Genomic DNA, 14,626 nt, shown 5'->3' with positions numbered 1-14,626 from the left:
TGTATTTCAGTGCTTTGCTTTTGTTCCAGATTTAGATCAAAGAGAACCTTTCTTAACCATAAAGCTTGATTAACAGCAGCTGTTGCAGCAATAAATTATGCTTCAGCAGTGGATTGAGCAACTATTTCTTGCTTCTTTGAGCTCCAAGAGAACATCTCTGATCCAAGGGAGAAACAGTAACCAGATGTGCTCTTCATGTCATCAATTGATCCACCCCAGTCATTGTCAGAGAAACCAATCAGCTTCATTTCTTTTTGCTTCAGAAACTTCACACCAAAATTCCAAGTTCCTTTGATGTATCTGATAACTCTTTTTGCAGCTTTCATATGTGTTTCGTTTGGACAATGCAAGAACCTTGAAAGAATACTCACAGCATTTAGGATGTCAGGTCTGGTTGTTGTTAAGTACATCATACAACCTATCAAACTTTTAAACTCAGATTCATTAACCTTGTCAGAACCATCATCTTTGATTAGCTTCTCCTTTTGATTCATGGGAGTGTTCACAGCTTTGCAATTTTCCATCATAAATTTCTTGAGTATCTCCTTTGCATATTTTCTTTGACTTAAGAAAACTTCATCTTGATTCTGTTTGATCTCAATGCCAAGAAAATATGACATCAAACCAAGATCTGTCATTTCGAAGACCTTTTTCATTTTCAGTTTGAACCAGTTGATTTCTTCAACATTGCTTCCTGTAACTAACATGTCATCCACATAAAGAGAAATGACCAAAATATTTGTACCTTGATGTTTGACATACAATGTGAGTTCAGATTGGCTTTTCTAAAAGCCAAGGTGTACCAGATGATCATCAACCTTGTTGTTCCAGGCTCGTGGAGCCTGCTTTAATCCATATAAAGCCTTTTTCATAAAGTAGACTTTATTTTCATTGCCCTCATTCACAAAGCCTTCAGGTTGTTCAACAAAAATTTCTTCTTGCAAATCTCCATTTAAGAATGCATATTTAACATCCAAATGGTATACTTTCTAGCTCCTTTGAGCAGCAAGAGCAAGCAACAATCTTACAATGTCAAGCCTGGCAACAGGTGCAAATGTCTCTGAATAAACAACACCAAAAACTTGTGCATATCCTTTCACAACAAGTCTTGCTTTGAATTTGTTGATAGAACCATCAGGACTTAGCTTGGTTCTGAAAACCCATCTTACTCCAATTATTTTTCTGTTTGGAGATCGATCAACCAATTCCCAGGTTTTATTTTTCTCAATCATAGAAAGGTCCTCCTGCATTGCAGCCATCCAGTGTTGACTGTTTTTTGCATCGTGAAATCCTGCAGGCTCACAAACAACTACATTGCACCTTTGATAGATGTTAGACAACAGTCTTGTTCCTCTGACAGGTGCATCATCAACTGCAGCATCTTGTCCATCATCTTCAAATTCTTTTGTCATGCTCCCAAGGGTTGAACTGTTTGGAGCATTTGGACTTTGATTCACCTTAGTTGAACTTTCCCAATCCCATTGCTCATTTTCAACAAAATGAACATCTCTGCTTACAATCACACGGCCAGTTTGTGGCTGAAAAATTTTGTAAGCTTTGGATACAGTGCTATATCCAACAAAGATGCCTGCTTTAGCTTTTTTATCAAGCTTATCACGCTTGACCTGTGGAATATATGTGAAGCAAAGACAGCCAAATATTCTGAGAAATTTTAAAGAAGGTTTGTAGCCATACCAAGCTTCATATGGTGTTAGATCTTTCAAGGCTTTTGTAGAAATTCGATTTTTTAGGAATACAGCAGTGATTGCTGCCTCCCCATAACCTTTTTGGAAGATTCTTTTCATGGAGCATACACCTTGTCATCTCCATAATGAATATGTTCTTCCTTTCACTGACACCATTCTGTTGGGGAGTATATGGTACTGTTAATTGATGTTGAATTCCAGCTTCTTCACAAAATTTGTTGAAAGCATCAGAGGTGTATTCCTTGCCATTGTCAGACCTTATAATCTGAATTGAGCATCCACTTTCATTTTCAACTCTGGCTTTGAATTTCCATAATATACTGGGAACCTCTAACTTTTGTTTTAACATGAAAATCCAGCACATTCTTGTTAGATCATCAATAAAAATAATGTAGTAGATGATGGAAGAGGCCCAAGCACAAGCCCACATGCAAGCCCACCAAAGGGTAGATTTGGGCCAACCATAGAGTTATGGCCAAGAGAATCCAAGAAGACGTTCTTTTACATGTTCAAATGCCATAAACTCTAGTGTAGAGTAGACTTTAATTTCTTGTCAAAATTAGCATAGGAACTTTATTTGTAATTTTCTTAGAATTAATTTTGGCACCTAAAACACCAACCTAGGTAAACTTAGAGTTTCTAAAAAAACCTCTAAATTTACCAAGGCCGGTCTAGAAAGCCCATGGAGGGGGTGAGCATAAAAACTAGACACACCCCTCCCCATGTGCTCATTTGTGCACCCATGTGCCATGTGCACCCATGTGCTTCACATTTACATTTCATTTGGCTAGCATTAGGGTTGCATTATGGTCCTCCTTAGCCTATAAAAGGAGGAGCCTACACCTTGTATTTTCAAGTTTATTGTGAGTAAAGTTATGCTGCCCATTTGTGCTCAACTTTGCTTCTCCCTAGAAATCTAGGCTCTAAACTTCAATCCTTTCACCTTCTCCCTTGAGCTGGCCGAACCACTCAAACACCATACTCATCATGCACCTACAAGGCCAACACAACTCCTAGGAGGGTCTTGATCATCTCACCCATTGCTTCCGCACCTTATTTTCTACTTTGATTCAAGAAGAACACATGAAAATGCCATCAGTAGAGGTTACCATTTAATGAATGTGTTCTCTGATGACCACACAGATCAGTGTGCACCTGTTACAGCTTTTTCGAGGATCTCCAAGCTTGTTTAGGGAAAGGTTGCATGTGTTGCTTCCCAAAATTGCAGGCATGACAAGGAGGAATATTATCATCAATGTCTGTGAGTCCTTCAACCAGCTTCTTTGATTGCATCTGAAACAATCCTTGATGATGAAAGTGCCCAAGTCTTTTGTGCCAAATCTTAGTGGCACTAGCTCTGTACTTGAAGGTCATTTGTTCTTTCTCCATTGGATTTAAAGCAAAGCTTTTTCCTTTCATTTTGACATTGCACAAGTCTTTGCCACTAGCATCTCTAATCAAGCATTGTTTATTCTCAAACAACACTTTATAGCCTTTATCGAGTAGTTGGCCAACACTTAAGAGATTTTGATCAATTTTAGGTACAAATAAAACATCTGAAATAAATTTTGTACCTTCATAGCTTGCTATAGCTATTGTGCCTTTTCCCTTGACTTCCAAGAGTTCACCATTTCCAATTCTCACTCTCTTAACTTCAGTGTTTTTCAATTCTTTGAAAAGTTCATTGTCATATGTCATATGATTTGTGCACCCACTGTCAATCAACCAGCTCTCACTTGATTCTCTACTTGAGAAACAAGTGACCACGAACAATTGATCTTCTTCTTGACCAGCAACTTGTGCATCTACTTCTTGCACCTGACCTTTGACTTTGCAGATCACAGCTTCATGTCCAAGTTGATTGCATTTGGAGCATTTGGCATCGGGTCTTCTCCAACACTTGTATGGTGGATGACCTTTCTTCTCACAGTGGCAGCAAGGTGGGTAGGATTTTTTGGAACCTCCTTCCTTTTTGAAGTTTTTCTTCTTTTTATACCTGTTGTTGTCTTGATGCTTGACAGGTAAAGCTCCTTAAATCACCCCTTCTTGCCTCATAGACCTTCTTTGCTCTTGTGCTTGTAAAGCATTCAAGAGCTCTGTAAGAGAAATTTTTGACAGGTCTTTGGTGTTCTCCAGAGTAGTAATGGTGGCTTCAAACTTCTCGGGAACAGTGACCAGCAGCTTTTCAACTATCCTAGAGTCATTAAACACATAACCAAGTAATCTCACCTTATTGGCAATGCTGAGAAGTCTGTCAAAGTACTCCTTCACTGACTCAGACTCCTTCATCTTCTGCAACTTGAAATCCCGAATCAAATTCAGGACTTTAATTCCACGAATCCTCTCATCTCCTGCAAATTCACCCTTGAGGTAATCCCAAATTTCCTTTTGTTGTTTTGAGGGACATTATTCGTGTGATGATCATTTGATATACAGCTGCAAATAGGCAAGCTTTTGCCTTTGAGTTTCTGGTTTTTTTCTCCTTCTGTGCTTTGATTTGTGCAACAACAGGATTTGCTGGAAGTGGAGGGACTTCGTAATCCTCTTCTACTACTTCCCAAAGATCCAAAGCCCCTCCATACGAACTACCTGTTGGGTTTAATAGTGCCAAAGTTCAAGAGGGGGGGTGAATTGACCTTTTAAAACTTTCTCGCAGAAACAGTGTTTAACACAGTTTTACAGAAAATAAATCGATTTATGTGAAAATGAACAGATTTATTTCAGCACTGTTTTTGTTTGAAACGCTTTTAATACAGCAAGGTTAATCACAAGACTATGCAGATAGGTTTTCCAGATGCTCACACACAGATATCAGATTGAAAAACAGTGAAACACCAAAACAGCAAACTTCAGTTTCAAGCAAGTGATTAAGGTTCAATTGATAGCATGCTAGTTAATTGAGTGACCTTTGCAAACAACCTGTTCTAGTGGCTTTTAACAGACTATGAGTGTTCTTCTTGATGACAAGCAATTTTCCAGAAATTAAGAACAATGAATCACAGAACAGCAAGCTTCAACTTTAAGCAATTGTTTAAGGTTCAATTAATAGCTTTGACAGTTTCTTGTGCAACCTATCACAGTCAATCTGTTCCAATGGTTTTTAGCAGATTATATATGTTCTTATCAGATTCAAACACCTTTTTCAGAAATCAAGAACAGTATGCACAGTGCCCAGAAAGAACAGATTTATTTTCAATTGAACAGATTTATTTCTTTGATGTTTTATCAATTATGCAGAAACGAAATTGCAGAGAGTGAGAGAGAATGAACACAAGCAATTATACTGGTTCACTCAACTGAGCTACATCCAGTCTTCACCAACAACAGGTGGAAATCACTAACACACAGTACAACCAAGTACAATTCCCACTGTTCTTGAAACCTACAAGAACTTAGGTACTCTTGCTGAAAAAACCTATTTCAGCATACACACACACCCACTCTTCAAGAACACCTATCAAGAAGAGTGTTCAACCAAACTATTACAAGAAAGAGATGTGAAACGACTACACCTGATTGAGGATACACAGATCTGCCTTAAACCAGTAGGCAAGATTGCTAGAACAGTAGCTGCACCTCACACCAAGCTTTTGAACCAAACCAAGAACAAGCACTTTGTGATTTTTTGAAATCTTTGAAGAACAAATGCTAATCCTTTGTAAACACTTAACTCTCTGCTGTCAAAACTTGTTTTTGCAAATGCATGAATTGTTTGAATTGTTGTAAAACTCAGAAAACAAGTTTGCATTTTATAGAAAACCAACTTATAACAGATTTTTGAAAAACAGTTAAAGCTGTTATAAAATGAACAGATTGAAAATAAAATGAACAGATTTATTTTCAAAAGCAGTTAGAGAATTTGTTAAGTGAGGAGACTTAGTCAACCATTCTGGTGCTGAGATAAAACTGAAAAACGTTTAAGCTTGACATGGCACCAGAGACAAAAAGAATCTATTCATTTACAGATGAACAAATTCATTTTTCAAAACGAAAACAGAGAAAGTTTAACTATTTAAAACTCAGTCGTTTTGAAAAGAAGAAGACATAGTCAAAATACCTGATGCACAAAATCTAATTTTTACAAAACTTTAGCCAAGGCATCAGTGAAAAAATGAATCTGTTTATTTAGAAAAGAACAGATTTATTTTTATGCAGTAAACGTGTTTTTGTGTAAAACATGTGAAAAACAATTTAAGAAAACTTATGCTTGTTCTTAACACATGGTCAGTGGTTATGAGGTGAGTTACTCAGCAAAAAGCCCACTCTTAGACAACCTCTAAGCACTAACTAAGACATACTTAAAGCAAATCAAAAATACATGAAATGTACATAAAAGTCTTCATCAAACACTACATATAGGTCTTCATCAAACACAATCTTGAAGGGGCAGCAACCATCTTCAACACTACCCACATTTGATAATTGTCTCCATCGAAGACTGGTGGTGCAACAACTAAAAAACTTGATTCTCCTTCCATTTTGACCTCACAAATCCCTTAAGAAGAGAGCTCTTGATAGCAATTTGTTAGTTTCAGAACAAATAATGTTTGATTGATCAACTGAGATAATTTATTAAAGCTGGAAAGCTATATATTTATACACAGAATGAACAAAGTTTGTTCTAAAAAACAGGAAAGAAATTTGGTAACAAACCAGTAGTTAAAACATAACTAATTAATTTCCTAATAATCTGGAGACTTATTCAATAACAAAAAAGCTAACTTGCAGGATGTTAAACACATGATCCTAACAATCATGGCTTGAGCTTTTGTCCCTCTCCAAGTATTGGTTGAGCATTTACCAAAGAGTCATTTTTGCGTTTGAAAGGAAACATTCCTACTAAGAGAAAGAAGGATGCTTCTCTTTCTTTGGCCTTCTTTTTATTGTTCAAAAACAATTTCTCTGAAGAATATTAAAATGAGAAGTTAAAGAGGATATGTGGAGGTTAATGAAGGCAAAGAAATAATGAGTCTTCAAAATTTAAAATTCAAAACTGCTCTTTCAATTCAAAATTACCCCTCCACTTATACTAAATGTTTTTAAAAAAATAAGAAATGACGGAATACCCATAATATTGAAATAAAACTAAATATTGATATAATGATAAAATAAAAAAATAATTTATAACAGAGGGGAATTCCTTTATATAAGTATAGATACTATTATTTATAATTATTAATGTATAAGTTTATTTTATTGTTATTATTAATAATAATATTTTTAATTTAATAATATTATTAATAATAATATTTTTAATTTAATAATATTATTAATTTTTATTTTATTATTAATAATATTAGTTATTATTATCATATAAATTTATTTATGTTATTATTATTGTATTCAATATTTTATTATATATTTATGTATATAAATAATCAGTTATATGTTTATTTAATATTTGTATTATTATATTATATAATTTTAACCAATTATATTATAACATTATCGATTTTATGTAATATATGAGTTTTTCAGTAGTATAAAAATATAATTGGTTAAAATTATATAATATAATAATACAAATATTAAAATGATTTTAACCAATTTCACCTCTTTACACTTCTGAGGGTGGTCATAAATAGTATACAAATCATCACGAAAAAAGTATTTGCCTCAAAACAAATACATAGTTCAATATACAACTACTTTTATATTTAGATTCTATCCATAGATGAAATAATATAAAAAATAAGAACGTCGTGATTAGTAACACAGTGGATAAAATTTTATAAATAAAAACATTCTGATGCAAAGTCTATAAACAAAAAAGTATATTACTATTTTACTTACAATTACTTATATATATATACATTTTTTTACTTTAAAATCATTTTATCATTCACATTATTTACAGTTTCAGAAATTATTTTCATGTAATTAATGTAATTCATTTCCATTTATTTGCTATATTTTTCTAATTCACTTGCATTATTTACAAATTATTGCTCTTTTATTTCAATTAATCTTTATTATTTTGTATAATTATTTTAGTTTTTAGTTTAAAACTTATCTTTTGTCTAATTTCGGAAATTTTTATTATTAAAATACAAAAAAGACATAAAATGCTTATAATTTAATTAATATCTTTTTCATCAAGATAATAAAATTCTAGTAAAATGAATATAAGTTTTAATCCTAATGAATCAAATGCTAAAATTAATTATTTTTCGTTACATTTATAATAAAAATTAAAAATTGATTATCTAAGTTGAAATTTATGAAATATTGTTAGTCTAAAGAAAAACAACCAGTGGGTCTTGCTTTCTAAAAGAATTATGGTATGGATAAATTTGTGAAATACAATATATCCTGTAAAAGTTCAGATACTATGTCAACCTTTGTCCTTTGCTAATTAAATTACAGAACAGAAGGGGGTAAGACAATGAAAAGCAAAGGAATAAAACTTATGGTACAACCCATACATACAAAAATCACCGGCATTCACGGTATCCCCACCTTAATTAATTACACAAACCTCCCCAAAACTCAATTCTGTCAAACAAGAAGGATTTGGACCTTGGTACTTTGCAAAAGTCACCACCACGCGGCTTACTCATTATGAATTCACATAGAGCCCTCTGCAAAACTTAATGACCGGACTTTCCTTTTGGTGAAAAGAATCTACTAAATCCCCGTGCATGCTTTTCTGGTGTAGTGGCAGAGGGAACTGAAGAAGAGGCTGACTTGGTGGGCCTGTGTTTTGGTTTTGATTTAGAATGCTGTACTGGGGATCTGGCTGGAAGGGTGGACTCACTGTCCGAAGGGCTAAATAAACTGTTGGGAAATTGTAAGGGAGACTCCGAACTCAATCTTTGCACAAAAGCAGAAGTAGCATTGTCCATTTCCATCTGACCTAATTCTTGAAATTTTGGGCTATTGTTGGCAGGTTCATCTTCTGTGAATCCTTCATCCTTTGGATTTGTCTTACTGTACGATGAATCAATTGACTCAGTTTGTGGACGTAGAGCATTTAACTGCTTGCCCAGAAGAAATATGGTTTCCTGACACTCGGCTAGCTTCTCGGCAGCAGCTGTCAAATCTCTATCCTGCATTTTCAATAGAAATGGATCTTAGACTTTTAACTTATCCAAGGAAATCACACGTTTTAAGATGCACACTTTATGAAATTTTTAATTATCATGAGAGCCTATATTTTCCTAACTTAATTTTCTTTTAACATATTCTGCGACATGACACACAGAATTCAACATGGTAATTAATATCCACAATGGAATCAAAGCCTTACATGCGGAGTCTTGATGTCATCATCAGCTGCCGAGTACTCAATCCTGACAGACAGTAACATAAATCAGAATTTGAATCACACAAGAGATTTTCATCAAATTAGATATATGACACCCTGCTTTTCATAACATTTTCCAATTTTTTATCAAACATAAACACAAATGCTGAAAATGTGTGGAAGTAATTAGGGTTGCGATGCATGATTTCAGTACTTGTCCCCAGATATTAGATGACGCCTTACCTTTGTAACTGCTCTTCTAGAACCTTGCTCCGAGCCAAAGCAGCTTCATGAGCCTTCTTTTCATCTTGAAGTTCATTCTCCAGAGATTCTATCTTAATTTGCAGACGGTTCATCTCAGTTTCCAAGACCTGGGCACGTGTTTCAAGAGAATTGTACGATTCTGCCATACACTTTAGCTGCGTCTCAGCCAAGGAATTTGATTTTTTAGCAGAAGCCAATTGTGATTTAACTTCGGCTAGAAGTTGTTCAGTCTCTAGCAACTGAGACTTGGTTATTTCAAGAGTTTCAGTACAATTTGACAGATCAGTCAATACTTTTTCTTTCTCTAGTTTCAATTCTTCAAACTCTTGCATTGACAGTTTTTGTGATGCAGCATCCACTCTATAGCCTGAGACCAAATTTTCATCATCGGGAATCTCAGGATTAGAACACGAACTATGAATATGGGAACAGGCAGTTTGATATCTTTCTCTGGATGAATTGTCTTGTACTAACTTATTTTCAGGCAAAGCAATCTTATCTATGCAATCAGAACTGTTACTCTCAACTTCTGTGCCCTTGTAGCAAAGAACATTAAATCTGAACTCACTTGCTTTATCCAGAACATAGGACAGGTCAAGAACAAACTGTAGCAAACTTGCATTGTTGTTTAATATTTTATCAAATGTGATGGAGAACTCCTCAATCTTTTGCCTCATTTCATTTCCATCACAAGATATGTCATGAAATGTCACTGCTTCCTTGCCAAGGAGCAGCACAAAGTCATGAATCTGAGAAATTGCAGCTTCCAAATCTGAAGTTATACGCACATATTCTCTGGGTTGCTGGGATGAAATGATGTCCTTTTCAAGGTTTAAGCCAGCATCTTCAGGATCATCCTTCCTATCACACGTAGCATCAGAAGGATGGGCATCCACCGAGTGGCGGATAGTAATGTCATGCGAATCTTCAAGCACATGTTTAATATCTTCCACAATCTTCCCTATGTCACCATCGTTGGCTAAGGACTCAAAAACCAGTAATATTCTTGATCTAAGTTCTGTTAATATCAAGCCACTAGCATCAGATTGAGGATAAGGTGCTGACATCAAAGCATCAGAAGAAACTTGATTTGACAATGGATTCGAATTGCCAATTTTTTCAGACAGACCTTCGTTGCCAATACTGACTTCGGATACATCACCATTCACAATGTCAGTTGTCTTATTGTTTGAAGAAACTGAAACAGTGGCGTCTACAATGGAATCATTTGACAAACGAGCCAACTTCTCCACCTCCAGAAAGTCATCCATTAGTTCCAACTTATTAGAGACTTCAGATTTGCTTGATTCCTCAGTGCACTTTTCTTTAGGAAATTGGGATAGCCCAGGAACTATTGCTGTAGACCAAGATTCAGCACAACTTACTGCATCGTCATTTCCATCTTCAGACATGGAGACCAAGCTTGGTGCACTGCTTGCATTTTGATTATAAATGCTTTCGTGAGTTATCTGGACGATGGATTTTGGAGATCCTTTCAGCTGGTTACTTGTCTGAGGTTGTGCTTCCAAACTTTGAAGTTTGCTCAGTGTTTTAGCGCACATACTCCTTGAGGCCTGCAACTCACTGTTACGTTTAGCCAAGGCTTCTTTCAGCATCTTTGTTTCTTCTTCCATTGCCAATAAACGCTCAGTAAGAAATTCATTATCCTTCTGGAATTTCTGCACATTGTCCAGGGAGAAATCGGGTAATGGAGACAAATTAGGGGAAGCAGCCTTCACAGGGGACTTCCTTAATCGACTCTCTCCAAAATCTCGGCCAAGGCTTTCAACTTCTAGTTTCATCTGTGCAAGTGCAGCAGGACCAGGTAACTTTTTTCTTACAAGACCACGTAGTCTTTGGCACTCAGCCTCTAACTTAGCAATTTTTTTTACACCCTCCATCTGCTGCTTGTTAGCAGCTTCTGCAGACCTCATACTCATGTTTTTTTCTTCATTGCGAATTTCAAGCTCTTTGGAAACAACATGTAGCTCATATTTAAGTGAATTATTTTCCCTTTCACATGCTTCTATGTTGCCCTTAAGAAGCTCAATTTCAGCCTCAGCACGAGCCTTATCTTCACTTAATTTGATTAGCATGTTAGAGCGCTCCTGCAATGACCTTGACAGGGCCCCATTTTCAGCAGCAGACCTAAGAAGTTCCTGTTCAAAATTCACTATCTTCGCCTCGAGCTCCCCCTTAATCTGGTCTAATTGCTTGGTTTTTGAGAGAGCAACGTCCTGTATTTTCAGCTCATGTTCTTCCTTAAGGTTTCGTATTTGTCGCATACACTCTTTAAGAGCGCCATCTAAATGTGTTGCACGATCCTCGGCAGTGAGTTTTAAAAGAGTGACAGATTCTAGATGATTCTTCAATGCCAAAGCCTCAGCTTCAGCTTTTTCCCAGCCTGCAGTGTTTAAAACCATTAAGAATGATGAGAATCTATTTTACTTGACACAGCTACTTTAGCATGTATAAGATGGTAGATAAAATCATTAAGCATTTTACCTGATACAGCTTCTTCAGCAACTTTAGCATGCTGCTTTACCATGCTTTCCTTGGTATTTATCTCGGAGTTTGCCGCGGACAGCTTTTCATTAATTTCCTTGAACTCATCCTCCAGTTCCTGAACTTTTTCCTCATATGTCTTCACTTGATCCTCCACGCTAGACAGATGTGAGTAGGATTCCGCAGAGATTTGGATGTAGTTTGGTTTCTTGTTATCCTGTACACATGTGAATCGGGAAAAAAAATAGAAAAGACAAAAAAAAACTATTAACTAAAATCACATTGTTGAATCAATCAAACAAAGGATAAGAGTTACTAGTCACATAAAGTTGAAAATCCATGTTCTACTCCTAGATACACACTAGAGAGTGAATACATGCTTAACAGCCTGCTAAGAATGGGAAACTTGCGGAAGGTGGGAATCAAAATTAATAATTAAATTATCAACAATGAGACTAACATCCACAAAGTGGCAAAACTATAGACATTAAAAATTGCTAAAAGAGTCAGACTCAGACAAAAAAATAAAACAGAACTCAGTTGCTAAATAAAACTCAAGATGGGAAAATTTTCGAAGGCACAAAAGTTTCGCACATATTTCTTGTGTGAAAAATGCCAACAAACAAATATACCTGGTTGTTGGAAGCATCGGAGGAATCCAATGCAGTAGCTGCTTTCTCAATCACAGCCTTCTCCGAGGATTTTTTCTTCCAAGGCCAGCGTCGATCCATCGCAAACTACAAAAGCCACGCAACATTAAACACTTTGATTAGGTTTCACCACACAAAATTGTCACACTAACACAGAAACAGACTGTGGTGCAAACTCCATAATCAATCCCACCGCCGTCCACGATAATTAGATTCAAATGACAACAATAAAATAACCAACCAAACAAGAATCTTCAAGTAGGAGTTCAATTTTTACACCTTCAAAATTCCAAACATCTTAATTATTTAGGCAACGAATATTAAAAGAAAAAAAAAAAAAAAAAAACTACCTCGGGACGCAACTTAATAGATATGCATAGTAGCGCAGTGCGTATGTAAATGTAATTGTGGGTGGCAAAAACAGATTGAATTGAAGTAAGGTTTTGGATGTGGATAGAACGAAATTACTAAATTGGTGAAACGCATGGAAGCAGCATGGTACTGCTTCTGCGCGTGCTGGAGTGGGAGTGATGGAAATGAAGTGGTATTTATGTAACGGCGATTTCCGAGATCTAACCAAACCAACCACCGCACTTGGCTAATGTGGAGGTGTGCGCATGCTATAACCGTGTACCATAACTATCAAAAGCCACATAATATTCTTTTCTCTCCACTGCACTCCACTCACTGCTCAAACTTGAGAGTAAAGCAAGTTAGTGGCCATTTTCATTTTTATTCTTCAAAAGATAAAAGTGAGCTTTCGTAATGATTGTTTATTATGCCTAACCGTCTTTATCGCCCAAATTAGATCCCAATTAATCGAAATCAGGTATCGCAGATTAGCACCACCGCATTTAATCTTGGCAAAATTATTCAATGTGCTAAGGAATGCACCAAATGTTTCTCATTTCTAAAAACAGCAACAATTGGAACCGCACGAACAGAATCTCACCGACAATTTAAAGAAAAAAAATGAAAAAGATAAAGATAAAGTTCTCCCTCCATGACCAAATATATGAAAATAAAATTTTAAAAAAAATAATAATTCGTAGCGTGCAGTGCACTGTGCAGTTTCACTGAAAATGTTGCGAGCAGGAAGCCAGAGAGCGAAAGAAACGTGAATGATAAACTAGCGAAGAAAATGTGAATAAAACAAACTTACAAAAAAATGGGAGCGAGGATAGTGTGAGGCGAGAGGAGCAGTGGAAGCAACAATGCTACTAAGAGGTTGAAAAGTGAAAAGTGAAAAGTGAAGGATAAGGAACTCGATTAGAATCGAAGACGGAGAGAGTGGCGGCGGTGACGGCGGTGGCGGCGAGGTGGTTGCTATGTTCCTAAGTAAGATATTCGGAATAGAAGGTGTGCAGTTTGTGTCTCTCGAAAGTTAAAAGCAGGGTGTTGAAGGAGACGCAAAACCCATTTTATTTAAAATTTTGGTGAGGTAATTGGAATAAATGTATTAAATAAAAATAGTGGTGTATTGATGTGGTGCAATCTTGATTAACGCGCAAGAGAAAACAGCTGTGTTTTATTTAAGCAAAGTGAAGATTGGTTTGACGTAATTGACCCTTTGGGATGCTTAGAATGGTTTGTGTCAGACGCAAGCAAGCATCTGAATTGTGAGCTGTATCCGATTTTGGCAAAGGAAAGTGGTGCCATTGGTTTTCTTTTACTTTTGGATTCCCAAGTGAGTGAGTGAATGGAAATGATTTAAGAGGGAATAGGTCTTATTTAGTTTTTTAATATTTATACGTAGTTCAAGTGCGTTTGATTGCTGGGAAGGAGTTTGGACCACGGTTACTTACTGGCATTCTACACTCTACAGCTCACAATTTTTGGTCTGTAGCTAAGCCATGGATCAGTTTGAGCCTTTCGAACTGCTCACTTCCCATTGCATCAGGTCAAGTCCTTCGGATGCTATTCATAAATTCTTCTCCTTATCCTGCTTTCTCTAAGATTCCACTACAAAACTTTATTACATGCACAATTTTTTACCTCTTCATTTTCTTTCAAAATAATGTCTACCATCTTCAACTTTAGGTCCACCTTAAAGCTCAACATCCACCCATCTCATCTCATCAAAACAAACAAATAACTCACCAAATTCTTAAAACAATGTTGCATTTCGATTAAAGAAAAAAATACTTCATAATATAAAACTATTGTGAAGTTATAGTTCGAAGATCTTCTTTTATGACTTTTTAAGAAAGAATTACATTAACAAAGCTAGTTAACTAATATCTGGGATAGGTAAT

At 35.8% G+C, this 14,626-nt stretch overlaps 1 protein-coding gene and 1 pseudogene across 2 annotated transcripts; both read right to left on the bottom strand.

Annotated features, from left to right (window-relative positions):
• Window positions 1-2,864: 2,864 nt before the first annotated feature.
• Window positions 2,865-6,184, bottom strand: LOC150025120 (uncharacterized; annotated as a pseudogene).
• Window positions 6,185-7,970: 1,786 nt separating this feature from the next.
• LOC137820279 (filament-like plant protein 4) lies at window positions 7,971-14,056 on the bottom strand. 2 transcript variants are annotated; one of them, XM_068624264.1, is made up of 6 exons: window positions 13,534-14,056; window positions 12,354-12,458; window positions 11,722-11,938; window positions 9,196-11,620; window positions 8,956-8,998; window positions 7,971-8,755 (listed from the first exon to the last, which is right to left on the bottom strand). In XM_068624264.1, the coding sequence occupies exons 2-6, from the start codon at window positions 12,450-12,452 to the stop codon at window positions 8,297-8,299; spliced, it is 3,243 nt and encodes a 1,080-aa protein (XP_068480365.1). In that variant the 5' UTR covers window positions 12,453-12,458; window positions 13,534-14,056; the 3' UTR covers window positions 7,971-8,296. The 2 variants fall into 2 exon arrangements, with proteins under 2 accessions (XP_068480365.1, XP_068480364.1); XM_068624263.2 differs by having other exon boundaries at window positions 12,722-14,012.
• Window positions 14,057-14,626: the final 570 nt, after the last annotated feature.

Source organism: Phaseolus vulgaris, chromosome 9 (genome assembly GCF_051622355.1).
Source record: "Phaseolus vulgaris cultivar YP4 chromosome 9, ASM5162235v1, whole genome shotgun sequence".
In the NCBI taxonomy this organism is placed as follows: domain Eukaryota; kingdom Viridiplantae; phylum Streptophyta; class Magnoliopsida; order Fabales; family Fabaceae; genus Phaseolus; species Phaseolus vulgaris.
The sequence above is the reverse complement of the archived record's forward strand: the minus strand, read 5'-3'. Positions and strand labels throughout refer to the sequence as shown.